Source organism: Pseudovirgaria hyperparasitica, assembly GCF_010093815.1.
Source record: "Pseudovirgaria hyperparasitica strain CBS 121739 unplaced genomic scaffold EJ05scaffold_6, whole genome shotgun sequence".
Lineage (NCBI taxonomy): Eukaryota > Fungi > Ascomycota > Dothideomycetes > Acrospermales > Acrospermaceae > Pseudovirgaria > Pseudovirgaria hyperparasitica.
In genome coordinates, this window is record NW_022985554.1 from 1,514,752 (window position 1) to 1,539,655 (window position 24,904).

A 24,904-nucleotide genomic window follows, 5' to 3' on the forward strand; every position below is an offset into this window, starting at 1 on the left:
TATTGTGTTGCGCTGGGTGATTAAGGGTGCCTGAGGCCGCAAGGGCCGGGAACATCCAGGGGTGGTTTTGGTAGAAGATAATAGATAATTATGTACACTGGCTTTGTTGGTGGCTGTGTACTGTCTCGATCCTGAAGACGTACGCATTGAGTTGTCAGATAGCCGAGACAGCCACGTGAGGGCTGCATGGATTTCGATAGAAAAAGATAATCGATTTGTGAATGACTAACCACAGCAGGCATGACTGATTGTCCAAAATCAAAGAGAAAAAGTCCGTATCCGAATTACAGTACTGGAACTATCGTGACCATAAGTATACAATGACTATAAACCCACACAATGACGGCATATCAAAAGAAAGTCTACGCTATCCAAATACAACGCCTGATATATTCTCAGGCACACGTCTTGCCCATCTAGTTCTTCATTTCTTCGCCTGTACCGCCTTGGCAATATCCTGTGGCTCAGCACCACAGTTTCGGCGCTGCTCGCGACAATCGTCAATGTTCCCGCCCTGCAGCGCACCCGCCTGTGCCATAGCCTTACAGGTGCGGTACTGGATACGGCATGAGCGCACCACAGCCTCCTGTGCGTTACTAAACATGATGCTGTTGACCATGAACGGATTTGCGGCATCGCCAGAGTCAACGATGAAAGGCGCTTGTCCACCTAGAACGCCTGATGACATGCGAATCTGTTCACCTGCACCACCGAGACCAGCAACCATATCAATCACGGCTTCAGTGATATCTGCAAGCTGAGGCTGTTGCTCGACTGGTGGGGCTTCCTCGGCGGGAGTCTCGACGGGGTTTTCGCCAGGCGCAGGGGCAACGACTTCTGGAAGAGGAGCAGCTTCAACCGGGGCAGCTGGTTGCTCGCCATTGGCAGGAGCATCGCCGATAGGGGCGTCACCGGCTGGAGTAACGACACCAGACTCGGCATCGTCTGCTTCGTCTTGGGCGGGGTCGACGGCCGGCGTGCCATTATCGACAACGGTAAATTTGGTACAGTCGTCTTGAGCACCGCGCTGGGCGACAGGCATCATCACTGGTTGATGGTTCCTCGCGGATATCATGGTGCACACGCGGTAGAACCCGGGGCGGAGACCACCACCGACGAGAGCACTAAGCAAACCTTGGCCGTTCCCAGCGTCATCTATACCCTTGAAGAACGCAACACTGCTGGCATTCGGATCCCCCTTGATCGGGTCGGGAGGAGTGGTGAGACCTTGTTGGTCATCGGCACTCTCCCCGAGTCGCGAGATAGTGATGTGGCAGTGGCCGATGATCTGACCATTATTGTTGAGGTCTTGTGGGGCCGAGTAGTACGTAACGTCAGGATTGGTGAACCTATGCCAGTCAGTGATGGTTGCTATAGCAAAGGCGGTGTCGTCTTACGCTCCCGCGTCAAGACCTCTTGTCTGAACGCTGACAGTGAAGTCTGTATTAGCTGGGACCTCCGCATTGTGGGCAGGCTCAGTGATTATCGCGCTGATCATGTTCTCGACACTTGGAATGCGGCCCATGGGGATGGGGTTGCATGATCCACCATTAGCTTGTAGCCCGTTAGTGATGAGCGATCCTGTACAGAAGTTGATGAAGTTGTTTTCATCTCTATGCCATGGTCAGCATGTAAAGGATATATTGACTTGTCTCGCTCACGTGGCGGAGGCGGCTTGTCCGGCCTTAATACCTGCTGTTCCTTCCTCTTGTCCTGTCTTGGCACTGTTGGGCGAAATAACATCTGCAAAAAGACAGACTCCCTGCCGCTTGTTGAAGTAGCTCGGGGTGGGCGTGGCTGAGATCAAGCTGACCGAAGCCGCCAAGATGAGTGAAGAAGTGTAGAATTGCATGGTGGAGCGGACAACTGATTAATGGAAATAGATAGTTGAATGTAGAGATCAATATGAAAAGGTAGTAGACCTGCCACGAACGTAAAGAGAGGATAAATGAAGGGATAGTACAGTCAATGTACTGAAGACAAGGAGCCAATTGATGATCTGCGGGACCATGTGCACCTGGAGCGGAATTCTTTGAACTTATATTCAGGGTCCCCAGCAAGTCATCCCATGTACAATGGAGATTCTCTTTAGCCGTGGCTCAGTGTGCAGAGTTCATATGTGCATGACGATGAGACGAAGTGTCGCATCCAGATCCAGACTCAGGTCTCAAGGCTACTTCTTGGGGCGGATTGTGGTCCTTGGCAATCAAATATACCTCTCAAGAGTGTGAAATGGTCTCACAATTCGAGCCAGAATGCCTGATCTGAAATTCATACGGCATCTAATCATTTCAGCGCAAAGCTATCAGTCAGGTCGACCATGATATCCACTCGATACCTTGAGTGAGGATGCAGTTTGTGGACTGGACGTGATGGAAGCGATACCGATATGGCGCAGTAGCTATTGCTGACTGCACATGGTAGAAAACTGTGCTCGGGTGGGATCGAGATGGCATCAAGATGAGATCAACGCCAAAACCAAGATTTCTTCCTATAGCAAGGAATCAAGGGTGATGGGAATGTCAAACCACGAAGATTCCTGGTTCACGGCGGACCAGGTTGCTAAGTACGACTTGCGAGAACCATCGGGGCCGAAAGGCTACAAGCTTCGGTAAGGGGGTGCTTGGCATGCTTCAGGCAGGCCTTGTGAGACGAATAAAGCCAAATGTCGATCAGACGAAGCGACGCTTCACTACGAACTGCTAATTGTAGCAACTGGGGACAAGCACACAAGAGTACGCATGATGACAAGCGAGACTTGAAGTGAGAGAAGCTGAGGATCTTGACTCGGGCGGGACTAAGATGAGTAGTTTATATGAGCTTATTTTTAAACCTAAGGTAGATTTATCTTAGTAAGCTCAGACCCTACTAGACTAAGTAATTAGCAGTGTAGCACATATTAGCAGGCTTAATTAACGCCCACTTTTTCTTTCTTTCTACAGAGAGCCCAAAGCCTGTGTGCCGTTAACCCTCAGGCGTCATTCATCATACCATCCCCAAGATATGGTGTGTCACTTTTGATTAGATGTGCAAGCAACACCCACTGGCGGTCGAGTACTTCTTGTTCATGGCATGCATCGCATCGGTATTCCACAGTCCCTGCTATCGCGATATTTTCTGCTGCGATAGACGAAGGCGATCAGGACGCTGACCGGGTACGCATGAATTACTTTAAACGAGTTTCAGGGTTCTCCAATCACTCAAGCTCATAGTCTTGTAATACACTGATACTGATATCGTCCATGATCTCAGTTGCTCTTGAATATTGTTTCACACTTTCGTACAATGTCTCCTACATGAAGTCTTTCTAAAAGAGGAAAGTCGCCCTTTTCGAATCGTCCTCGGATCTCGTCAAGGCATCGATGCTATGGTGTTTTCAGCCGCTCCTCCATCGAGGAGAACTGAACCATCGCTATTAAGGAGTTTTCCTTAGAAGTCGCACAGTTTGACATCCAGGTTGCCATCTAGAAGAAGGTTTCCAATGCTGAAATCACAATGTAAAACATTTCTCCCATGGACGTAAGCAAGGCCTTCTGCAACCTGCCATGCCCACTTCAGCTTCTGGCACAGTGATATCTTGGTGGCATCCAAAAGAGTCTTATTGTCTATGTTCTTCTTAAAGATTTATCCCATAAGAAATCTCAGGGAGCATCCTATAAACGTCGAGGACCGTACTCAAGTTCGATTGCCAAACAGTCGCTTCTTCTACCACCTTGAGCGCGTCTCGTATGCCTCAGGCACCTGCTTGCGCAATTTGTCTGATCAACACTGAACCTCGCTTGCTACTTGCCCCAAAAGTTCGGCGTGTATCTTAGTGACTTTCCATATGGCCCGGTACCACTGTGTCTCTCCTTCATCATGTTAAATCAACTCGTTTAGGCCCAGCGTGTTCCCGACCGTACCGCTCATTCTTGGGATAAATGCTGGGGACATTTGTAATGCGTTGTTGATTCCCAGTCCTACATGACATATGGTGAATCCGCTCATGTCAGTCACTTGGCAGGGGCTATTCCTATATTCTAATTTGATGCCATCGATGTGGCATGATGTCTGCACGTCATGGGTTGAACGTCCTTGCCAAGAGGCTCTCCACATCGAAGTCCTAATCAGGATCTATAGGCGGAGGATTGCTTCGAGTCGTTGCCCAGGTCTCTATCCTGTCGATCTAAGTTGGCCATTAAAATTTGCGCTTACAGTGCAGTCTCTGTGGTGTAGCTTACATGGTGTAATGCGGCAACGTCTTTAACGGAATTACCGCTCATGAACTGCTCAATTGCATCTTCATCGCGTCTTACTTTTTGGAGAAGCGTTTCATAGAAGCTTTTGCATTTCTCCTGGTCAGCCACGAGTGTTGCGATCTCCAACATGGGAGGATATGCACCACTGTTGGCCCAGTCAATCAGCCAGACCTTGCCGTCAGAATCGAGAACTAAATTGCGTGGTGCTATATCCAGATGTGTAAGGACGAATATGGAAGTTTCTAAATTAAAGGGAGGTATGCTCTTGGAGACTCTGCTAAAGTTTTTGGCTATCTGCAGCCTTTCGTTGAAGTATTTCTCCAAATCTAGAGGTCCAGTGAACGGACCAGCACCGTATGGCGTGAACCATTTTCCTTGGCTAGGCCCACCGCCTAGAGGACCTGGTGTGGGTAATTGGACAGACTGTAGCTGCGCTATCATGTCTGCAACCTGATGGATTATATCATCGCGTGTGGATTGTGGAAGTGTTTCCCAGCATTTGTCTAAGGATAGACCATCAATATAGTCCATGACAATGTAGCCTAAACTTTGGAACAGGCCATAAGATTGAACAAAAAAGGATCGATGAACCTTCGGAACACGAATCGATGTCTTTTCCGCGACCAATTCCATAGCATTCACCTCCGAAGGAAGTGTATACGTATGTGATTTGATAACGAGGCCGCGGGTGATTCGGCTGACTCTGTTCCTATCCAAGGCATGAATCGTAGGTGCTGTCTCTGCGGCCAAGATCAGTTCGGCTTGTGGTATACTAAGTATATCGCGGCCTTCAAGAGGGAAGGCCGTATTGGGATCTGTCGCTGAAGGCTGTGTAACGCGTTATTCTTTTGTCAATACAGCAAACCCCGCGCTGAACTCACGTCCGACCTGGGCTCCCAGAAGTTGGAGGGGTTTGTTGTGTCCATGGTCTCGTGTTAGTACTCATCTTTGACGACGGGCTAACCAAGTAGTAGGGATTTCCTTTTCTTAGTAAACTCAGACCCTTACGTAATGGACGTTGAGGCGCCGGCCATTCTCGAAGCCTGCACTAAACTCGAACGTATCCGGGCCGAGGTGGTTCGAGTGGCGGTAAACTGTTATATATAGTATAGATTGGCACTCCTTTGTATATATACCCTTTAATAACTATTAAGAGAGCTTAATAGTAATTTATTCTATAATAGAATATATCCAATAGTTCGGGGAAATTGAGGTGGCAAATAAAGGTGAACTATGATCCTTGAAGTCATGCAGCTTCAGAATCCAGAAAAATTGTGAGAGTGCGAGCGAGGCTGAAGCGCCGATAGTTGTCGCGACGTGCAAGGATGCAGAAGTCTCACATAGAGATAACGAACGATAATGAGGTGCCATAAATGGCATGAGAGCGCAATTAAACGTAGCGGTGTTAATAGTGTCCTTTTGGGTTCAACAGCCGGGCACACAACGCTAAAACTTCTCGGCTTAGGGACACGTATGCAGCAAACAGTGTGGCTTTGCCATGGGATTTGGCTTTCTGATTGCTGACTCGGGGCAGCCTTCACACAAGAGCGCTGGGCATGGCTGCTGTTGGTCCGTCTACACGTGGCCCCAGCCCTCCCACTCCTATACATCTGTCTACTCGGCCTCCATTAGCTCCGGCCTGGCCAATACAGAGCAAGGGTAGTGAAAACGTTTCCTGGCTGCTATGATTTCTTATGATTCTCATTATAGCATCTTTGTCGCCTTCTGAAGGTAGACAGAAGGGGGTACATCTGACGTGGGCGTATGGAACATGGACCACTTTGAGCAGCCGCTGCACAGGCATTGGTGACGATGACGATCTCGCCCTAGGATCGTGCTCGTTGCCGACGAGGCGCATCTTTGCCGGACTTGGGCTAGACCACGATACCACAGGCGATGGAATCATAGCCATCATCATGATCAATTGAAGTGCACCACGAGCCGCGCTGCTGTGCTTCGGACGTTAGCAGCTGTAGCTTTAGGACCTAGATCCTGCACAGGTGGAGACATTGGATTCATACCGCTTCGTTCCACTTAGTCTGAGAAGTCTATGGAGATTCAATATCACAGCCCGTTCGCCGTGCTCAAGCCTGGTAAATACCTCGCTCAAAGTAGCTTGAGAGCAATATACAAAGAGGTGACACGTCATTGCTGCAAGATACCGCGGCATATTACCAGTGTTTGCCAGTATTGGGCTGGTTGCTGGTAGATGCGAATCGAAAATGGCGATAGTCTGGCTGCATACTATGTATGTGGACTGTCAGTGGGGCTGTGGGCACGGGCGAAATACCGTATTTGGCAAAATCCATTTGAGCCATTTCCATATTGCTTCTGCAACATAGGATTAGAGCATGAAGGTATAGTGAGCAGGTATCATCGACTAATTTATCCATATCCTTCTCCTATTAGCATTCATCCTCGATGGAAGACAGGTGCCCTGTTTAAGAGGGGGAGAGGAAGTGGGATCAGAGTTAAGACTTCATTACGGGCGTTAAGGCTTATACTACGAACGGGAACCGGAATCGGTTCCGTATCTTGAAGTAGAAATTCACTTGTGGAGCAGGGTGAATGGGTAAGTGTGCTGCAGAACGGGAACTATTTAGCGTGTTGAAGTTATTATTGGAGATTCGTTGCGATCTGGAAACTATAACATATTAAGCCAGACATTGGTACGCTGGTCTACCCTTCGTGGTCTGATATCGTATGATAAGTACACACTAGAAGCAAACAGGAGCTTGTGCGGCCCATCTAAGTACTCTTAGCGCTTTATAAGCCACTGCATTCCAGTGGACCATCCCCGGAAACTGACTGAGGAATTGAGGTTTCTTGCATGGCAATTTGTTCAATGAGACGAAGAGGATCTTGGCGAGATAGACGCATTCAATGGAGATGAATCCATGAAACACTATTGTGGAACACTGTAAAACTGCGATTCTGTAGGCGATGCTGCGTGTATAGTCGTTCCTTATCTTGATGTAACATATACGTCGTAAGTTTCACACTGGCTAGCGCTTGGCAATGAACGCAGTATAGTTGAACAAATTGATCACAGGCAGGATGAATGGCAAGCTGCCATTTGCGAGTGACCTCCGAGAATAATGCCTGATCCTGCAGGCACGTAAACGTGGAGTTTATATACTAAAATTGTTCGTATTGTCAATGGATGTTGTTATCAGGCTGACACAGGCTCGAACAAGAATCATCGCATACGCAGTGAGTTGAGCGGAATTCCTACTCATCAACTTACAACGAGCCTGACACTGAGGAATCCCCTCATATCGCGTTATAGGTTAATATGCTCGAGAACCAACTGCGCCTCCCATCGGGCTAGATGAATGTCCACGCGGAAACATCTGAATGAGACGTCTCCCGATGCCGGTCTCCAATTCAGTCCCATCTCTGGCTATCTTAACTTCCCTATTTGCGTTCCAGGGATTGCGCAATCCTCTAGTCTTGAAAAACGGTAGACGATTTGTGGAAATCCACTCTACTTTGAACGCCTTTCCCCATTCCTGATCTGCTGCAATGTCACCGTTATCAATATCCTTTGTGGAGTTATCTTCTTCTTCTGTTGCATCTTCTTCCTCGTTCTCAGACCCAGAAAGATCGGCTTCCCAAAAGATAGTGCCTCGAGCAGAGTCGTCGATGATCTTCCCTTTCGGAGCGTGCTCGGTAGCTGGAGTAGGTATCGATCGAGGTGCGTCAGCAATAGCAGTGGCAGTGGACTTGGGGAGGGAGCTCAGAAGCTGCGAGGCGTCCGAGCTGATTGGTGATGCCATGCGAGCAAAGCCAAAATACTCGCCAGACTTGTTTGCGGAAAATATCAAGTATACATTGTCTGCTGTCTAGCTGTTGTTAGTGATACTCTGGGACTACAAGATATACATGAATACCTACAGCATACGCTGTGTTGAGCGCTTGCTCATTGTGAGATTGCGTGGCCCAAATACCATTTTGAACGCTTTGCTCCAGATCTTGCATTGTCAGGCTTTTCACTATGAAGAACTTCTCAGGCATTCTATTTGTTGTTGTTTCCCCATTGACCATACCAGCTATAGGATTTTTCCCCTCTTGCGCGATGTCAACTACAGTCTCAGATGACATTGATGTTAGATCAGGAGAAGGTCCTGATGCACGACCGTCTGACATGGCTGAAGGCCCTGTAGGAACCCCAGAAGTAGGCGCTGCACTACGTCGCAGTCTACAGACTAGTCGGACTCCATAGAAACGCGAGTCATGGAATCTATGCATAGCTGCAGTGCAAGAAGTCTCGGTGCGGTAGTTGACAAAGGCGCAATTACTCTTGGAGATTAGGAAAAGACTCTCAATATCTGTGGTTGCATCGCGTGAAAAATGGTCTTTTAGATCAGTGACATTCGTCCCTGGAGGTAAGTTGCCAACCCAGAGGGCATGACCTGACTGTTTCGGTTTTCGAGGAGGACCGCGGGGTGTGGAATTCATGCTTTCAGGAGAAGGATGTGATGCGACTGCCTCTGTTTAGCAAAAGCCTGGGGGAATATTTTGCTTAATTTCAGGACTTACTCTGTATAGTATTGGTTTGATTCAAGTTTGGCTGGTTGGGTGAGTCAGTGCTATAGGTGATGGCCCCTGAATATTTATCTGGGTAGCCAAGGAGTAGGGGCGAATCTGCACCTGTGGGTGCATATTGGATCTGGCCATGTGGTATGCTTGCTTTCCTGCCGTGAGCCCTAGCATATTGCTGGGCGGGGAGAATCTGTGGTCCGTATTGTGCTGATACATAATAACCGTACTGTGGCGTTTGTGGAAGGTAACTGGGGCATGGACGTTGTTGGTGGACAGAGTAAGAAGTATAAGAGCTGGTTGCAGACATATGCCCTTGACAAAGTAAGTTGGGGTAATGACCTGAATGAGCATGTCCCACGGCATACAACGGTTGGGGTTGTCCAGAATATTGTGCGACGTGCTGGTGGTCGTAAGTTGTTGCCAAGGGAGAGGCACCGGACATGCGACTTTCGGAAGGTGTATACTGAGGAATAGTTGCTGTTATTGCGGCCATATTGAAGGCAGGAAATTGATCGTGCGAAGCAAATCCGCCATGAGGAACGTGCTGTATAGAACCTCTAGGCAGAGTCAAGTGAGAGAGATGGGACTGAGGAAGTGTTGAGTATTGATCTTGAAAAGCATACGAGGATGGCTGAGGTTGATACGAAGGTCCAGGACCTTCAGACGAATTTCCTTGGTTCCCACTATGGCCGGCTCCATGGCTTTCAGAGTCTTGCGGCTCTCTCATTTGATGTTTGACAATAACCGGTACGGCTAGCCGCTGTTGGAATCAGAAAATCTGTCATGTTAGCCAATGATTTTATGGAACACCACTATCAGTGGAGCAGAGAGAATCTGGAACAAAGAATGAGATGTAAGTACGTGGGCATGACTTACGGGAAACGAGATACCTGGTGTTTTAGGATCAGAATGCTGTTACTACCTTGATTAGAAATAAGTGAAGCTGAAGAGGACTCCAGTCAGGGACACGTTGTAAGCTCCAATTGACTGAACAGATAAGCCAAGTCGGATGACAATGGTAGATGTATAGACAAAGGGAGCTTGGGTGGACAAGATCAGTCGCGATAAGCAAGGCTGCGCACCACGGCTACGTGCTCGCTTAGGAGGAGTTGATAATGATGAACAGTATTGGCCACTAACGGAGTGAAAGCGGTCTGAAAATGAAGTTTACGTTTCAATGGTAGCCAGTACGGAGTGCAAATTCGATCGACAGCGGCAATGCCGTGTGTTGTAATTGCGCCCTAAAGGTCAGTGATGAGGAAGCGAAAATCACGGTCAGAGTATGGGGAGAATGCGGGATAAGGGGAATTTTGGCTGGATCGAAATAGTGATCCTCTGCCTCGACTTTCGCTGTTACGACTGTGACGTGGAGATTTGATTGGGCACTGTAGGCGGGTACCTTGTCGAAGGGACGTGCGCGACAGGTGAACTGTAGCTCCGGAAAGGTGAGATGATCTGCCAAGGGTCGACAACGAAGGTTCTGTCAGAGATCCTACCAACGAAGTATAGTGTCCATGCACCCAGCTGGATGATAGGCAAAGATCATTGATGGGTGTGGCGAGTGAAACTGCCGGGCCCAGTAACAGAAACTACCTGGCTGTGCAAGAGTGAGGTATGGCTGCCCGGTCGGTTCTAGGCAGAGGTTTAGGATGTAAACAATGTGAGAAATGGCTGTGTACTTTTCTCAGAACGAGCACATGTATCGGCACTCTCTGACGAGAGCAGAGATATATGCTAATGATAATGGGGCGGGCTGAGGTTGGCTAGAATATCTACTGTCTGGACTTGTAGCCACCAAAGCCAGGGGGAGTGCTCAGGGTTTTGACGAGCATAGACACTTAATGTGGGCTTCTGGATACCCAGATTACGCAACAATGCTATAGCTGGGCCGACTTGGAGTAAAAATGACTTCCATGTTGCTCGAATCCTCCACAAAACAAGGACGGGAAGTGCTCGAGTAGATGGAATCTTAGGAGACGTCAGACCTCCTCTCTTCAAACCCATGAGGTGGTAGGCACGCGCTCTTTCGAGTAAAATGCGGATCAAGGGAACCGAGCTGAGTAGAATATGGAACGCGACAGGATCTGTGCTCTAGTACAATAGGTGCACTGCCGATTTGATTGGGTGTAAGAAGAATGCACTGCGTTGGATCCGACCCGTAAAACCTGGCTCAAGTTACTAGACTAGTGCTAAAGGAGTGTCAGATGTGTCCCGTAGCTGTACAGCCACAATTTGTCCAGACACACTAACTAGCCTTGTAAGGGAAGGAAACAACGGGTTATAACAACCTCGCAAACTCGCAAACCGTTGAGAATCTGCGCCAGAACTATCCTTGGGAGTGCGGATTGCCACAAACACTCCCATTGAGGTACTCGAGTATTACTTGCATTCACTGAGTAGTCTCTATCAACGACAGGTCAGTATTGGACATGTGAAAGAGTGAGAAGTCTCAACAGGCGCTTTTTTTCTCTGGACTAGAATGTGAGCCCTTTGCAGTAGTGCTAGCATTCCGGAGAAGACTCCTTTGCCCCATCGCCAATCAGTTCCATCCGTTTCACGTGTAATAGGCTGCAATGCCGAGGAACATTTGGTCCAGGTCTTCTCTAGTTCATTTGATAACTTGGTGCCCCTTGGCCTTGTAGACCACTTACGACCGCAGCCACAGCAGGTTACTGACGAAATAAGACAGGTTAGGCATGTTCTGGTCCGCCTGTTGTTGATCTTGTGTAATACACTACGCACAATTATCTACAATCACTGATAAGTTGCCAAAAATAGAAGGACTTTCGGCAAATGACCCCGGCTCCTATGTGTTCACGATGGTTCGGATTATGGCTAGCCACATCCGATCCCGTAGATTCATGTAACCTACGGCCATGTCTTGTTGTGGTAAACCCAGCGTCGACGCTTGAGAGGTAGAATTATCGGAGCGTTGGTTCAGATGCACATAGACCAAAGGATCGGGGCACACGAACATCAGTCTACGACCGCGCGCAAGATCGCATTTGCTGAATTCTCTACCGTAGGCTAGTTGTGGCTGCTTTACAGATGCCGTTCCGAAAGCGGATAGCTTGAGTCGAGGGTCACCGCCACCACGCTGGAACTTGTGAATGTGATTTGGTGGTCGGACAGTATAATCTTGGGGTTCGGGCGGCTAGGAAAATTCCGCCTCCCTGGTTTGGAGACGGCCCGCCAGAATGACGTCTCTGGGGCGCAGGTTCGGGTTCCGCGATGACTCGACAGCTGGCCCTGATGGATCGACAAGCGAGCTTCTACACCCACTGTCAACCAGTTTGGCTCAGCCCGTATTCGTTGCCAGCACTAAGCCGCTCTGACTAGGATGGTGATATTAGGAGCAGACGCATATTGCAAGACCGTTGAGCGTGTCTGCATGTTCGCTTCAACCAATCACGAAGCGTCCATTGCTGCCTCTTCACCGACTGCTATGTCGTCGTATCTGGACTCTGCAATTAGTAATGGTGTGCGTTAATAGAGAAAGAAGCGTTCACCTTATACCGTGACAACTGGCGCAATCATCCTGCTGATATAGCCTGGAGGTCTGGTCTCATTATCCCGCGCTATCGAATCTCCACACCCTGGGGTCTGGATCTAGCCACAGATCGAGCCACACCTAAGGCACAGCCACAGCTCCGGACACTAGAGCTGGATAAAAACCACAGTAAATTACAAGGTCTACACTACAGTGCATCTATGTATATGCAATGTAATGTAACCCTGCTCTAGTATCTACTTGAATGGACTCTAGCTCATAGTCTAGATCTCTCTCCTACTGACGGCCTCCTCGTCCGTGAAGTCATTCACGGTGGCGAGCGGAACGCGAAACAGCGAACAGTAAACGGGGCTCGCCGTTCGGGGGCAACAGGGGCGGTTGAGAAATCTACGACTTTCCAATTTGACTGGCTGCTATCTAATGATCCTTTCACTCGTATACTTCATATTAAGCGGCAGATGGACAATGCTCTTCCTAAGACAGCTGATAAACAACACGTAGATCGTTCGCTGAGTCCAGAGTCAGGCGTATCGATCTGAAAACCCTACTATCTCCTCTATGGGCTACGATAGGTACTCATCACGGTTTTCATTTGGCCCACCCGACAATACTGCATTAGCTTTGCTGTAGAGTACTTGGGTAGCATAACCTGGACCGCCGTATGCGCCCCTTTCTCAAACAAATCAAGTCCATACATATGCTACTGGTCGTGCCATCTTTGAGATGTGGATCATTGTCGCTATCAGTAACACAGAAAATTTCACCATGCTACTAGCAAATCCGCCTTCTAGGCATGGCAAGATCATGGCCCGTCTCATCTCGTCCACCTTGCTATACATATTGAAAAGGACATACTAGAGAACGTGGATTAAGCGCGCCTTGGTGCAGATGGAATACCTGTTAGCATTACCCACGCCTGCCCAAAGCAGAAATCGTGACTGAAATCAATATTGAAAGAAACAGCGGCATGACGTTCAGGTCTGAGGCCTCAGAGACGATTAAAGCCAGCTTCATGCTGATCATGATAGTTGAAGACAATTAAGAAACCTAGAAGTGAGGGTCTGGTAATCCAGAGGTAATGATGACGCAATCTCCCACTGCCCGCCTTGCGTTCAGTGTTGCAGTATCACTATATTTAAACAGAAATTTATCTATAGCAGGAAGATAGACTTTCGGGCATAAGCAACGTCTTCTCCGTAAACATGGATACATTCAAGTATGTATCGCTAATTAGCATAGCCATATCAACGATGTGTAGTCGATTTTACAATAGCAGCCATTCAACGTAGTCCTCCAACGATCGGGATGGCTTATCGTGTTAAGATATATTGCAAGCCAGTTCTACGGGGGCCCACTTCTGTAAAACACGTTACAGCCTCTACCTTCCTATCTATAGTCGCCTACATCTCTTTATTGTACCACACAAGGTTATAGCGAAGTCTCGGCGCCTCGTTCTCAAACTTGTCTTCGTGTTCAAATTACTTCCAATACGGGAATAGAATCATCAGGTGTGCGAGACAAGCCCATAGAACGTACGGACTAGGATGGCATTATCTGCAGTCTTCCGAGTAAACGATTAAATCTACCTCTGCTAATATATTGATATACAGAAACTCGTAGTAATGCCGTTTATGAGTACGAGACATTTTATCCAACACGAACACGCGGAATAGGTCCTACTCGTACAGATATGTCGATACATTCCCTGTGCGCACTATAATTTCATCCGTAATAGGCACGGAAGCAAAGGTCTGAGTGCGTGGTTCCTATTTTGCTGTTTGTACTAGCTACTTGTCTCATATGAGCCCCTGGAAGTGACTGAAATGAGGAGAACACAAAGCTGCGACCAGCATCGCCCGTACACAACTCCATTGGAGTTAGACAAACTTCTAGAAAATTGAGTCGCGATCTACGTAGGCCCTGATCGTCGATTGAATCCATACTCCGCACTTGCCGCGGTGAAACCAACCGCTGGCACAACCTGTCTCGTGTATGTAGGACTTCCAGTTCTAGAGCAATTGAGGATGTAGGTACTATAGTCAGCATGTTCGGTACTCAACTTTGCGCCACGTTGCCCAACTAGAGAAATGCAGAATTTGCGAACTAGATGTTCATAAATTTGTATAGCAGCGCCGATGTGTATGGTACGACACGCATAAACGAGACCTAAATGTGAATAGTGCCCTCACAAAACCGGGGAAGATACCATGCGAAAGAAAGAGCATTGTGAGGTATTTGAGGTATCATTATTCCGTAGATACGTGTATCTATAACCACCAGACAGGTTCCACCGATTCATATGATGACTTGTTCATAAGCTTGCGTGTAGCCATCATCTTGCTTTTGAAATGACGGATTCGACTCCGGATGTGCGCAGAGACAGGTACAGCGGAAAGTTCATCTTTTCGTCCAACAGAACTGCCTAGTCCTTCGGCCATGTTCACATCGGAGTCAGATTTCGTTGGCCATTGCGCGGTCTCAACCCAGCTTCGGACTAGGTCTCGGATTGACCCATCCACCCGCGGGTCGTGTTGCTGTTCCAGCTGTGCAAGATTTGTACAGGTATCAGTATCTTGCTGCATCGAGGGCTCTGACGCCAATAGTGAAACTGGGCGCTTGAGAAGCCGAGAGAGATAGTCTCGCGTATGCACATATGAATCCGGGGGGAACAAACACTCCAAGATGTCGATGAACATTGCGCGGTGAGAGTCCGGGTAGTCTCTGGATAGACGAGCTTGCCAGCGTTCTTCCGCCCGCTCGTTGTCCTTTTCTTTCATGTACCTGCCCACTTCTCGTCGCATGATTATGAACTGCCATCGACCTAGGGTTCACCCAGTATCAGTATATGGGTTACATTATAATGCGTAGATCCAAGAGTAGATAGGCATGTGTATATGTGTAAGCTGCAGAGGTTCTGCCTTGTTCATCTCTTACTCATGCGTCTCCGGTACGAAGTAGGTGCGCGATTGGCGATGTAAGTGTTGATGAAATCTTCTATGAATTGGAAATACTCCGGTTCAGCGACAGTATCATTATGTGTTCCATTGGGAAAGGTGCGCATGATTCTCCGTTTGGTTCTGCTCAGGTTGTAAAGCTGTTTCATGTGGTATGCTCTTGGGTGTCGTTAGCACAGGCAGATCCCATTCATGGTCTGCCCTGAGTACTCACGGAACGATCTCATCCTGCTCGCCGCTGAGGAACAGAATGGGGACATCTGTGATTCGTGAAATCATCTCGTCACTTGGCCAGATCTGGTGACAGAGGATGGCAAGGAAGCGAGCCGGAGGGAATGCACTGAATATTGTTAGTCTGCAGTTAAACAGCATGTAGCACATGGCAGACCTAGGAATAAGTTTTCGCATACTCAGGAACGTGTTCTCAAGGATGAGACCTGCGATGTCTTTCTGCTCCAAGTTCCTTGCGACCAAGCCAATGCTCACAGCACCGCCGAGACTCTGTCCATATATGATGATTTTGGTATTACAAAGCTCCGCTCTTTCGCGGATGTAATCCAAACCTGTCTGCGCATCGATTGTGAGCCCCTTCTCATTTGGTGTGCCCGTACTTAGGCCATAGCCACGATACTGAAGCATCAACACATTACACCCAAGGTCTTCCTCCAGCACCTTGGCAATCGGTAGACGATAGCCAATGTTGCCAGCGTTACCATGGAACATCAGTATGGTGACCTTCCTCGCATGCGATTTGTTCGAGGGCCGAATGAGGAAAGCGTTGAGACTCTCGCCGTCCGGTGTTGGGATCATAAGCTCTTCGAAATCCGTAATACCGAATTGGGATGGCTTTGGTACATTTGCACGGCAGCCGGAAGGAATGTCGCGTGGATATATGAGTTCACTGGAATCTTACTTAGTAATGATGTAGGGTCCAGGGGTTAGGCATGCTACTTTTGTTTGAAATAAAGTACACCACTCAGAACTGCGGCGATGCTCGAGGATATGAACATAGGAATGCGCAAATAAGATAGTATGTTGTTCATGCTTGTGTGCGTGGTGGCTGTGCTATTCCTACAACCGAGGGCCTCTCACAAGGTCATTATGCCTCGTGTGCCTGAGTACAAGTTATCGGGGAGAGGTCTCGTGAGGTATGGTATATGTCGACGCAATGTGGGCGTAGGGATTCGGCTCTGAATAGGTAGGCGAGGTAGATCAGCGTTAAGGAAGAGGGTCGAGACGAGGGAGGAGAAGGAGAAGGAGGAGAAGGTAGTCTGGCGCAACACATGTTATCAAAAAGATACCTTCAGGCGGATGTATCTACGGTCGGTTTCATGTTTCATATCTTAGTGCCTGGCCTAGAAGCTTGGACCACCTGGTTTGTCGTCTTCGCAAGTGTGTTTGCCTGACCGTCAGCAACTATCACGAAGCTTCAACATCAGATCAAGCTTCGTCCATCGCTTCATCGTACCGTTGAATATCCACTCTGTTCATACCTGTCGTACTCCATTTGAACACTCCACGATCTGATCCAACATGCAGCCCACAGGCATCCTCGGTGAAGGTGAGAGCTTCCAGGCGCCTGGAAGCTTAAAGCTCACATAACAACAGATGGGATTCACGTCGATATGAACCACCTAAAGAAGGGCGAGGTCAAGTAAGATAACTTTTTGATCTTGTTTGAAACCGTCGCTAATAGTAACATAGCCTTGGAACGTCGATGTTAGACTTCCCGCATGCCTATACTTGCCGTTCGATGCTGATACAGCCTCTAGTATGGCGATCAACTTCAAAGATGGAGTTATACTGGGTGCGGATAGTCGAACGACGACGGGTGCCTACATTGCGAATCGCGTGACAGACAAGCTTACACAAGTACACGATACGATATGGTGTTGCCGGTCAGGTTCAGCAGCCGATACTCAGGCAGTTGCGGACATCGTCCATTACTATCTCGGCATGTACGGCGTCAGTAATGACGAGCCACCTACCACCCAGACTGCTGCTGCGCTGTTCCAAGATCTCTGCTACTCAAACAAGGACCAACTCAGGTAGGCATACTTACAATTGCAAGCTTTCAAGTTTGCTAATGCATCTCCAGCGCTGGCATGATCATTGCCGGCTACGATGCACGACATGGAGGTCAGGTGTACTCCATTCCTCTCGGTGGATCTCTTCATAAACAATCCTACGCAATAGGAGGATCTGGCTCAACATACATCTACGGATATTGCGACGCCAACTGGCAGGAGGGTATGACCGAGGAAGAGGGTGTGAGATTCGTCAAGGGAGCACTCGCGGAGGCGATCAAGTGGGACGGCAGTTCCGGAGGTGTGATCAGGATGGTTGTTCTGACGGCGAAGGGAGCACAAAGACACCTATATCTACCCGACAATGGCTACACAGGTCCTGGAACAAAATGAATGGCACGCTTGCGGGTGGGCAGGATGTATTATACATATGCTTCTTTGAGTCGAAGCTTTGACAAGCATATAGATCAATGACGTGCATGAGAGCGATCTTGATCGTTTTGCTGTTTGAACATACATTTGCAATGTTATTAGATATGTTTCGCCACGATGCAAGAAGGACTATCTATACCGAATCTTCCCAAGACTGAATGAAGCTGAGTCATGGTGTGGAGAGATTGCAAAAACCGTAGAAGGGCAGGGTCGGTGAAGTCAAACCCCCGACAGGGCTAATGACAGACAGCGCAAATGAAGGGCGTGCAGCTTGCATAAGCCAATCAAATGGGCGACGACGAGCATGACTGGGGACTCGGGGGTCAACGTGTTCCCCACGAGTTGGATCATCTCTATCCCATCTCAATCCCACGCCAGTGACAGAATCTCACTCTAGTCTCTAGCGACAGAAGGAATAGCTCGTGGCTCGTGGCTCATGGCTCGTGGCTCGTGGCTCGTAGCTCGTGGAGCTTGAAGGTTGTGCGGGAAGGGCGAAAATACAAAAAGTCTAACGGTGGAAATGGCGGCATCTACGCAATGAAGGCAGCGAGCGATTGGTAGGAATGCCTGTGCAATGACGAATTGTGTTATTGCAACGAACTCGGCGACGATGCGTGGACCCTGATTTCTGTGAATTGTCTTGGGCCCTAGGTGGGCAGGGTATCATCTGCGCTGGGCAGGTAATATTAGCTGTAGTAGCCTAGTACTGGCCAGGTGGAGGCCCTTCGGTCCCGCGCGCGCCGCTCTTGGGCGTCGACGAACACACACCACCATTACCACCACCACCACCACCACCACCCATGAACCCATTCGAATCTTTGCACTTACGTACTCGACCTCAACCCCTTCAACCTTTCATACCCTCCTCCCTCAACATCACCCTATACACGACACCTGTTGCTGTATCGTCTTCATCTCCGTCCTCGGGATTTTCGTATATTAATTGTAATAGCTGCCCACGCAACAAAGCTGGCCAGCTTTTGGGCGCGACTGCCTTGACTACCCTACAACCTTCTTCTACCTTATCTTGCCTATCAGAAGCCCGCATTACTTCACGACCCCGAACTTCGCTGCTTGGAAGCCTGCAATCACGAATCCTCGCTCTACGTCAATTCTCTCCATCTGCCTCCCTCACCCTACAACACACGGTCCCTCCGTCTACCTGCATCACCTAGAAGTGTACGTTCTCTCCGCATATCCTGCACATCCCACCTTACGCAGCTGTATTCGAGAGTCTCGGTAGACCCACTGCCAAGGGCTCGTTACGTCTGTCGCCCTGTTCCACCTTTGCTTCGTGCAGAAGTCGGGAACTGCGCCTCCCCTCTGCCCTGCCACGCATTGCACCTTCTTACCACAATTCACAGTGATGTTCGATATTGACGCGCTCGACCTTTCAGCGTGCTGCCGCATAGTTCGCTAACAGACTGTTCCTCCGACAGATCTTAGAATCGCATCAACAATAGCGCATATGGGATCGCTCGTAATCAGCGACGTGGTCCACCACTTTCCACATAGCGGCATGTATGGTGCCGGAAGTAGCACCCATCACCAGTCGCAGGAGTCGCATCACAGGTCTACTCCTTCCAGAAGCTCACAACAAGATGGATCCAATAACTTTCTACACACGACCGGTTCTACAGACACGCCGATGTCTGACGCCGCCGACGATCCTGCCGGGGGATACAGAAATCCACATATACAAATCGCGCACTCAGATGATATAGCGTCGCAAGCAACATCATCAGTGTCACAAGTGTCTAGTCAGCCTCCACCTAGTCCACGTTTTCGACCACATTCACAGCAATCAGCACCGATCTCAGGAGGACCAAACGACGCGTCAATTGACAGATCACAATATGTACCGTCATCAGGACCAGCATCCTCTGCTCCGTCGCCCGCCACATCAGTTCGGGTATCTACAGGTCCAGCGATAGCCTCACCACGTAGAATCAAAGTAAAAAGTCTATCACACATACAGAGCTTTGCTACGGATGAGACCAGCCCATTCTCACAAACACGCTTGATGTCGCGTCGTTCACGGAGAGATACCAATGATGTCGGACCGCAGTATGAGATTAGCGAAATGCCGGTATCGGATATCATTGAAATGGTGGCAGGCTTATTGACCAAAATCACCACGACGAATGATCGACAGCATGAACATCTTCATCGACAAATACCGCCTCCAGAAGGCGCCGGGCATCTCAGTCAGCAAACAACAAGTGTACTAGCTTTCCATGGCAAGAACGTGCCAAGTATCTCTATTCTCAGCTATCTCAGCAGAATTCATAAATACTGCCCTACCACATACGAGGTTTTCCTCAGTCTATTGGTCTATTTTGACCGTATGACCGAGAGGGTAAATGCTGGACCGATGCAAAGCCTCCGACAGGCCAATCAGCAGTCACTTGAACGCGCAGCTGCAGCCAGTGAGGGAAGTCGACATAGTTCAATATCATCGTCAGCGCTCGCTAGCCATACATCACCGGCGTCCGCAGCCCAAGCTGCTACCCCGCCTCCCTCAGGTTCTTTAGGGAATTCAACACATGCCAGCATTTCAGAGGCACATCCACCGTCTCCTCCTAATAATATGGATCGCTCACTTGACATGGACCCTTACAATCTTTCGCATTTCTTTGTAGTCGACAGTTTCAACATCCATCGTTTGGTAATTGCTGGCGTCACTTGCGCAAGCAAATTCTTCTCGGATGTATTCTACACAAACTCTAGATACGCAAAAGTATGTTCTTCTCCTTATTCTTCTATATTATTAGGCTAACATGGATTTAGGTCGGGGGGCTACCATTGGTAGAGCTAAATCACCTCGAACTCCAATTCCTTCTCCTGAACGACTTTCGGCTCGCGGTTCCACTAGAAGAGATGGAGGCATATGGGACTATGCTGGTCGAGTTCTACGCTCGTGAAGTGGTGGCACAGTCTCAAGCTTCAAGGAGTGCGCTCCCTGGAGGTCAACTCGCAGCGGTATCCACTTGAAGGACAACCTGTTGGGGGCATGACGTCACATAGACAGTCTGGCCAACTGTGTTGAAAGCTCGCATTCGAAGATCATACTAGATACCACTCAATTAGGTGGACCGAGTCACTGAGGTGGGGCAATCTCAGAGTAAAGTCGAGCCATTGTCAGGCCGGGCTCACGTTTGACACCAATTTAAATCACAACCATCACCACACATGCCGATGATATCTACGATCATTTTATACGACTCAGAGACTCACCAAGCCCTGCTGATTCTTTTTCGACATTCACACGTTGCGCTTTACAATTACACGCACATAGACTACTTCCAGACATACGATAGTAACCCCTAGAACGCCTCTACCCTTTTTTCGATAGACCGTTTTCTGTATCTTCCCATTTTCCTTCCATTCTCAATCGAGAAAACACCTCAGTCTGGTGTCCTGAGCTTAACATGTTTCCTTACTTATTTACCTGCCATATCTTTCATTAAGCTGGAAAGCAAATTCTACCCTTGGATATCGTATCTGGAAGGGGTCTTATGAAGGGCGTTCTCGGTTCCTGTTTCTGGAGGCGCATTAGGTTAGCTTGTCATGAAACGTATTTGCGGCAAGGGATTGTAAACGGGGGAAGCAGGAACCATGGCGGATGATTTCTAGTTTGCAAGGTCAAAGGGTGGGCTAACAGGGGTATGCTGGACGGTTGAGTCCACCCAACCGCGCTGCTGAACTGATGTGATAGATGTGGATGGCGTTCGAAGCGATATAGCTATTGGACTGCGTATCTTGTTGCGAGATATACTCCTTTTGCGCTTTTTCTGCGCAAAGTCTATGTTGTGAAGCTTTAACTTGACGTCAGTCCTGTGATGTTGACTAAGTTACTGATGGCTTACGACCTGTACTGCGGGTGTTCATGCGTGCCCATCGTGCACGTGTGAGTGTCATTAATGGATCGACTGACCTAATACCTAGATGGTCACAGTGCTCACAGCCCGCCCTTGATGCCTTACCCATATTCCAGGCAGTACCATATGTGTGGATATTTCAGATTTATAATACATACTGGCTATATTCATAAACTCCTGAGCGATGTGCTGTATATCACGATATCATAATCGCCGTAGAAACCGTAACAGTCATCACTTTGGACCACGGTACTCCATCTTATTTCGTTGTCGTCGTTGTTGCTGTATCGTCCATTTCGCACCTTTAGACGAGCCCCATGGCGAACAATCCAGCGAATGCGCCAACAACAAACGTCACGAAACCACCGTCTAATGTTGTCGCTGCGACCGGATTCGCTGCGGCAGACGAACTGCTCGGTGCGGCAGTTGTACTCTGCGAAGTACTCTCACGATCCGTTGAACTGGCCGCCGGTGTCGAGCTTGCTGGGGGCGTCGTTGCGTCGCCAGTCAAGTCATTTGTGACAATGATGGTCGGCTCCATGTTCGTCGGCGTCTCTACGGGGGTCTCACTGGGCATAGGCGTTTCCATAGGAGTCGAGCTAGGCATAGCTGATGGAGTCTGCTCGACTGATGTGGGCGGAGCGTTCGTGGGCTCGGGATCACCCGTTATGGACGGCATCGGAAAGAGATTATCAGTTGCAGTAGTGGCGCAAAATCCGGATGAGGATGGGTTGCATGTTGAGCCTGGGTTGCAGCATATATCGGAGAGATCACCGGAACAGAGGACGGCGGGAGACTCGCATGAAGCGCTGGCGCAAATGGCTTGAGAGGCCGCATTGAAAGAACATGGCGAGCCTGAAGGTATGGTTAGTAGTTGTTCAATCCTCAAAGTATTTGTGGCTTGGTCGCCGACGCTGGCCGGTGGGGCCTGAAAGAGAAGAACGTACCGCTTGGACAGCAACCAAAATCGTTCGGACAGAGTGTATTTGTTGTTGCAGCGCACTGAGCTTGACGTTTGCCAAGGTGATCTGGAGCTCCCGTGATCATAGGATGACGGCCTGCGAAAACGGCGGCGAGAGAGACGTGAATGTAGGAGAGTAGCAGTAAGCTGCCAGCAATCGAATAGCGACCCATGATGATGAAATTACCAAAAGTGAGGTTCTGGAGATGTATTATGTACTTGACGGTTGTGGAGGTATTGTGTGAGATAGCTGCACGCGAATCTGGTATATAATAGCGTTCCTGTCCCCCGCATTCCTTACAATAGAACTAGTAAGAGCCATCCGGACGGAACGACGGCATGTGTGTCCTGGGTTACGTACTACCTTTGTTAACAAGTGCACGACGGCCTCGGCGAAACGTGTGTGGCACATTGATTGACGGCTGCGAAGAGGCTTGATACAAATACGGCAGTCCGCATGGATTGTTAGTCCCAGAATAGCATGGTGGCCATGACTCTGCCGATTGGGGTCTAAGCAGGATCTTATGGCCGGGCCGCTCTGCACGTGAATACCAAGCACATCGGGAAAAGGATCTAGTGGTGATAATTGCTGACCAGGGTCATGTTGGTACTGCTAGATTGTAGCAGTACTAATCTACAGATTTCCCCAACCAAATGCGTGTCTACCTTGCCACAACGTTAGGCCATAGTGGCAACCCCAAAGACCGGCAAAGAAACTGTACTCAATCATAGTACAAAGTGCCCAGTTGCTGGCTGCAGTAACGATAACGCCAAGCCTGAGGTTTCGGAATAGATTGAGCCAGAAAGACAATGTATGGAAAGCTGTCGGACCTGTTGAGCCCGCTATCGGGGTATTAATGAAATATAAGGCGTAAAAGTTGGTAGTGATGATGCGCGATGGCAGGTACAGCAACTCTCTTTCGAGGAAGATATGTATAAAGTGAGCAAGTAGTTTAGAGGGACCCCGAGACAGATCTGTGGCTCGATTGTGTTCTGTCTCTTCCTCGAGATGCGGTGCCGGGATTTCGATCTCCAGTTCGAGATAGCCGCGGTCATTATCCCTTGACGTGATCCGGACTGACGGTTGTGTATTGGCAGTGGAAGTGTCGACATTGGCACGGGCCGATGAAGGTAGTGCTGCCTCATGTGGAGGGTTCTGAAGTGTTTCCGGGACATTAGATCCTGATCCCTGCAAGCCATGTAATTCGTCCTCCCAGTCATCCCTAGACCTGTCCGCGGTTTCTTGACCGTGTAGCACATCTATGTTTGACTGCGACATTAGTAATGAATCAGAAGGCTGATGACTAGCTTCGAATATGACAGTCCTTCTAGGAATTTGATGTCCCCAGCCAAAGAACCTAAGAACACGGGAGAGTGATGGGAGGTTCTTGGTGAGGCGCAGTTCAGCACGCTGCTGTCTTCGTTTCTGTGCAACTGTTCTACCAACTTCATTGGGATGAACAAGGGCCAAAGCTAGATCATCCTCTGAGATGCGGGTTATCGATCTTAGAACAGTATTGCCGATATAACGTACAACATTGTGTACCACAATGGGAGACAGTAGTATTTGCTGCCAGCTCCGGAAGCTTGGAAAGGGCGACAGTGCTGAGCCTGGCTTCCATGCCGATATGGATGGTAGAAGTGATGATAATAGTCCCGTTTGAACGAGAACCGAGTGGTAGAGCATCGGCGCGCAAAGAGAGTTCACAAACAAATCGCCACTGCGAAAGCGTTAGCATCTAATTATTCGAAACAGATTTAGATCGTACATCAGACTTGTAAGGACTAATGGGCCAGCCACATTATGCTTCTTGAAACCCAGAGTTGATAGAACAGAGTCAAACAAGCCCCTCCATAACCAAGACAGACATTCAACACCTGTAGGCACAATACCAGCACCTATGAAATGGCAGAGAAATGAACGGGAGACCGGACGGAAGCTACGATTATACTCCTCGACAAGGATTTGCATGAATGTCATATCAGAGGAAGCCCATTTAACCTATCAAATTGTCAATCGTTATCAAGGGAATGGTAGCGAGACTCCCTACCGCAAATCGAGTCTTCATTACAACTGCCCACCAGCTAAATGGTATGGAAGCAAATGTAATGCCGTCCATGAGCACTTCGGCATACTCATTTTCCATGCGTTCGACTGAGTGACTCTGTGTGTTCGAAGATCCATCCCTGTGCAAAGGCCACTTCCGTTCAACGGCGCCAATTGCCGCGAGCACATCGTTTTGTGCTTCTCGCAGGCGTTTCCCTAGTTCATGTGATCTATGATTGACGGGGTGTCCTCTTGTGTCATATTGCTGCACATAGGTCCTGTTGGCTTGGCCGTGAACATCTCTATCA

General features: G+C 48.8%; 9 protein-coding genes across 9 annotated transcripts; 2 read left to right on the forward strand and 7 right to left on the reverse strand.

The window, feature by feature from the left end:
• Positions 1-424: 424 nt before the first annotated feature.
• EJ05DRAFT_499771 (uncharacterized protein) lies at positions 425-1,852 on the reverse strand (the record flags this gene model as incomplete). Its single annotated transcript, XM_033746898.1, has 3 exons — positions 425-1,349; positions 1,398-1,613; positions 1,662-1,852. The coding sequence occupies 3 exons, from the start codon at positions 1,850-1,852 to the stop codon at positions 425-427; spliced, it is 1,332 nt and encodes a 443-aa protein (XP_033601808.1).
• A 2,110-nt stretch (positions 1,853-3,962) lies between these two features.
• Positions 3,963-5,286, reverse strand: EJ05DRAFT_343477 (kinase-like protein). The gene is made up of 3 exons (XM_033740935.1): positions 5,120-5,286; positions 4,221-5,066; positions 3,963-4,165 (listed from the first exon to the last, which is right to left on the reverse strand). Exons 1-3 carry the CDS (start codon positions 5,162-5,164, stop codon positions 4,103-4,105), a joined length of 954 nt encoding a protein of 317 aa, XP_033601809.1. The 5' UTR covers positions 5,165-5,286; the 3' UTR covers positions 3,963-4,102.
• A 489-nt stretch (positions 5,287-5,775) lies between these two features.
• On the reverse strand, positions 5,776-6,408 carry EJ05DRAFT_537645 (uncharacterized protein; the record flags this gene model as incomplete). The annotated part of the gene is made up of 3 exons (XM_033749401.1): positions 5,776-6,192; positions 6,260-6,286; positions 6,340-6,408. 3 exons carry the CDS (start codon positions 6,406-6,408, stop codon positions 5,776-5,778), a joined length of 513 nt encoding a protein of 170 aa, XP_033601810.1.
• A 1,120-nt stretch (positions 6,409-7,528) lies between these two features.
• EJ05DRAFT_485388 (uncharacterized protein) lies at positions 7,529-9,510 on the reverse strand (the record flags this gene model as incomplete). Its single annotated transcript, XM_033745446.1, has 3 exons — positions 7,529-8,083; positions 8,136-8,725; positions 8,781-9,510. 3 exons carry the CDS (start codon positions 9,508-9,510, stop codon positions 7,529-7,531), a joined length of 1,875 nt encoding a protein of 624 aa, XP_033601811.1.
• A 5,564-nt stretch (positions 9,511-15,074) lies between these two features.
• EJ05DRAFT_343687 (BEM46 family protein-like protein) lies at positions 15,075-16,556 on the reverse strand. Its single transcript, XM_033740936.1, has 4 exons — positions 16,200-16,556; positions 15,637-16,149; positions 15,463-15,588; positions 15,075-15,407 (listed from the first exon to the last, which is right to left on the reverse strand). The coding sequence occupies exons 1-4, from the start codon at positions 16,289-16,291 to the stop codon at positions 15,218-15,220; spliced, it is 921 nt and encodes a 306-aa protein (XP_033601812.1). The 5' UTR covers positions 16,292-16,556; the 3' UTR covers positions 15,075-15,217.
• A 174-nt stretch (positions 16,557-16,730) lies between these two features.
• On the forward strand, positions 16,731-17,880 carry EJ05DRAFT_463972 (proteasome-domain-containing protein). The gene is made up of 5 exons (XM_033742734.1): positions 16,731-16,809; positions 16,857-16,902; positions 16,953-16,967; positions 17,021-17,296; positions 17,347-17,880. Exons 1-5 carry the CDS (start codon positions 16,782-16,784, stop codon positions 17,666-17,668), a joined length of 687 nt encoding a protein of 228 aa, XP_033601813.1. The 5' UTR covers positions 16,731-16,781; the 3' UTR covers positions 17,669-17,880.
• A 1,346-nt stretch (positions 17,881-19,226) lies between these two features.
• Positions 19,227-20,701, forward strand: EJ05DRAFT_485391 (cyclin-domain-containing protein; the record flags this gene model as incomplete). Its single annotated transcript, XM_033745447.1, has 2 exons — positions 19,227-20,447; positions 20,498-20,701. 2 exons carry the CDS (start codon positions 19,227-19,229, stop codon positions 20,699-20,701), a joined length of 1,425 nt encoding a protein of 474 aa, XP_033601814.1.
• Positions 20,702-21,422: 721 nt separating this feature from the next.
• On the reverse strand, positions 21,423-22,964 carry EJ05DRAFT_475584 (uncharacterized protein). Its single transcript, XM_033743833.1, has 2 exons — positions 22,536-22,964; positions 21,423-22,443 (listed from the first exon to the last, which is right to left on the reverse strand). Exons 1-2 carry the CDS (start codon positions 22,720-22,722, stop codon positions 21,893-21,895), a joined length of 738 nt encoding a protein of 245 aa, XP_033601815.1. The 5' UTR covers positions 22,723-22,964; the 3' UTR covers positions 21,423-21,892.
• Positions 22,965-23,109: 145 nt separating this feature from the next.
• On the reverse strand, positions 23,110-24,817 carry EJ05DRAFT_343804 (uncharacterized protein). The gene is made up of 3 exons (XM_033740937.1): positions 24,601-24,817; positions 24,319-24,551; positions 23,110-24,270 (listed from the first exon to the last, which is right to left on the reverse strand). The coding sequence occupies exons 1-3, from the start codon at positions 24,694-24,696 to the stop codon at positions 23,184-23,186; spliced, it is 1,416 nt and encodes a 471-aa protein (XP_033601816.1). The 5' UTR covers positions 24,697-24,817; the 3' UTR covers positions 23,110-23,183.
• Between the last annotated feature and the right edge of the window lie 87 nt (positions 24,818-24,904).

Coding starts and splice junctions, on each gene's coding strand:
- EJ05DRAFT_343477 (XM_033740935.1), bottom strand. CDS start 5,164: ATGGACACAACAAACCCCTCCAACTTCTGGGAGCCCAGGTCGGAC. Junction 5,067..5,119: donor TCTGGGAGCCCAGGTCGGAC/GTGAGTTCAGCG, acceptor CGCGTTACACAG/CCTTCAGCGACAGATCCCAA. Junction 4,166..4,220: donor ACGTTGCCGCATTACACCAT/GTAAGCTACACC, acceptor TGGCCAACTTAG/ATCGACAGGATAGAGACCTG.
- EJ05DRAFT_343687 (XM_033740936.1), bottom strand. CDS start 16,291: ATGAACAACATACTATCTTATTTGCGCATTCCTATGTTCATATCCTCG. Junction 15,589..15,636: donor ATGCGAAAACTTATTCCTAG/GTCTGCCATGTG, acceptor AACAATATTCAG/TGCATTCCCTCCGGCTCGCT. Junction 15,408..15,462: donor GAGCAGGATGAGATCGTTCC/GTGAGTACTCAG, acceptor ACGACACCCAAG/AGCATACCACATGAAACAGC.
- EJ05DRAFT_463972 (XM_033742734.1), top strand. CDS start 16,782: ATGCAGCCCACAGGCATCCTCGGTGAAG. Junction 16,810..16,856: donor CACAGGCATCCTCGGTGAAG/GTGAGAGCTTCC, acceptor ACATAACAACAG/ATGGGATTCACGTCGATATG. Junction 17,297..17,346: donor TCAAACAAGGACCAACTCAG/GTAGGCATACTT, acceptor ATGCATCTCCAG/CGCTGGCATGATCATTGCCG.
- EJ05DRAFT_475584 (XM_033743833.1), bottom strand. CDS start 22,722: ATGGGTCGCTATTCGATTGCTGGCAGCTTACTGCTACTCTCCTACATT. Junction 22,444..22,535: donor TTTTGGTTGCTGTCCAAGCG/GTACGTTCTTCT, acceptor CCATACCTTCAG/GCTCGCCATGTTCTTTCAAT.
- EJ05DRAFT_343804 (XM_033740937.1), bottom strand. CDS start 24,696: ATGGAAAATGAGTATGCCGAAGTGCTCATGGACGGCATTACATTTGCT. Junction 24,552..24,600: donor TAATGAAGACTCGATTTGCG/GTAGGGAGTCTC, acceptor ACAATTTGATAG/GTTAAATGGGCTTCCTCTGA. Junction 24,271..24,318: donor TTAGTCCTTACAAGTCTGAT/GTACGATCTAAA, acceptor ACGCTTTCGCAG/TGGCGATTTGTTTGTGAACT.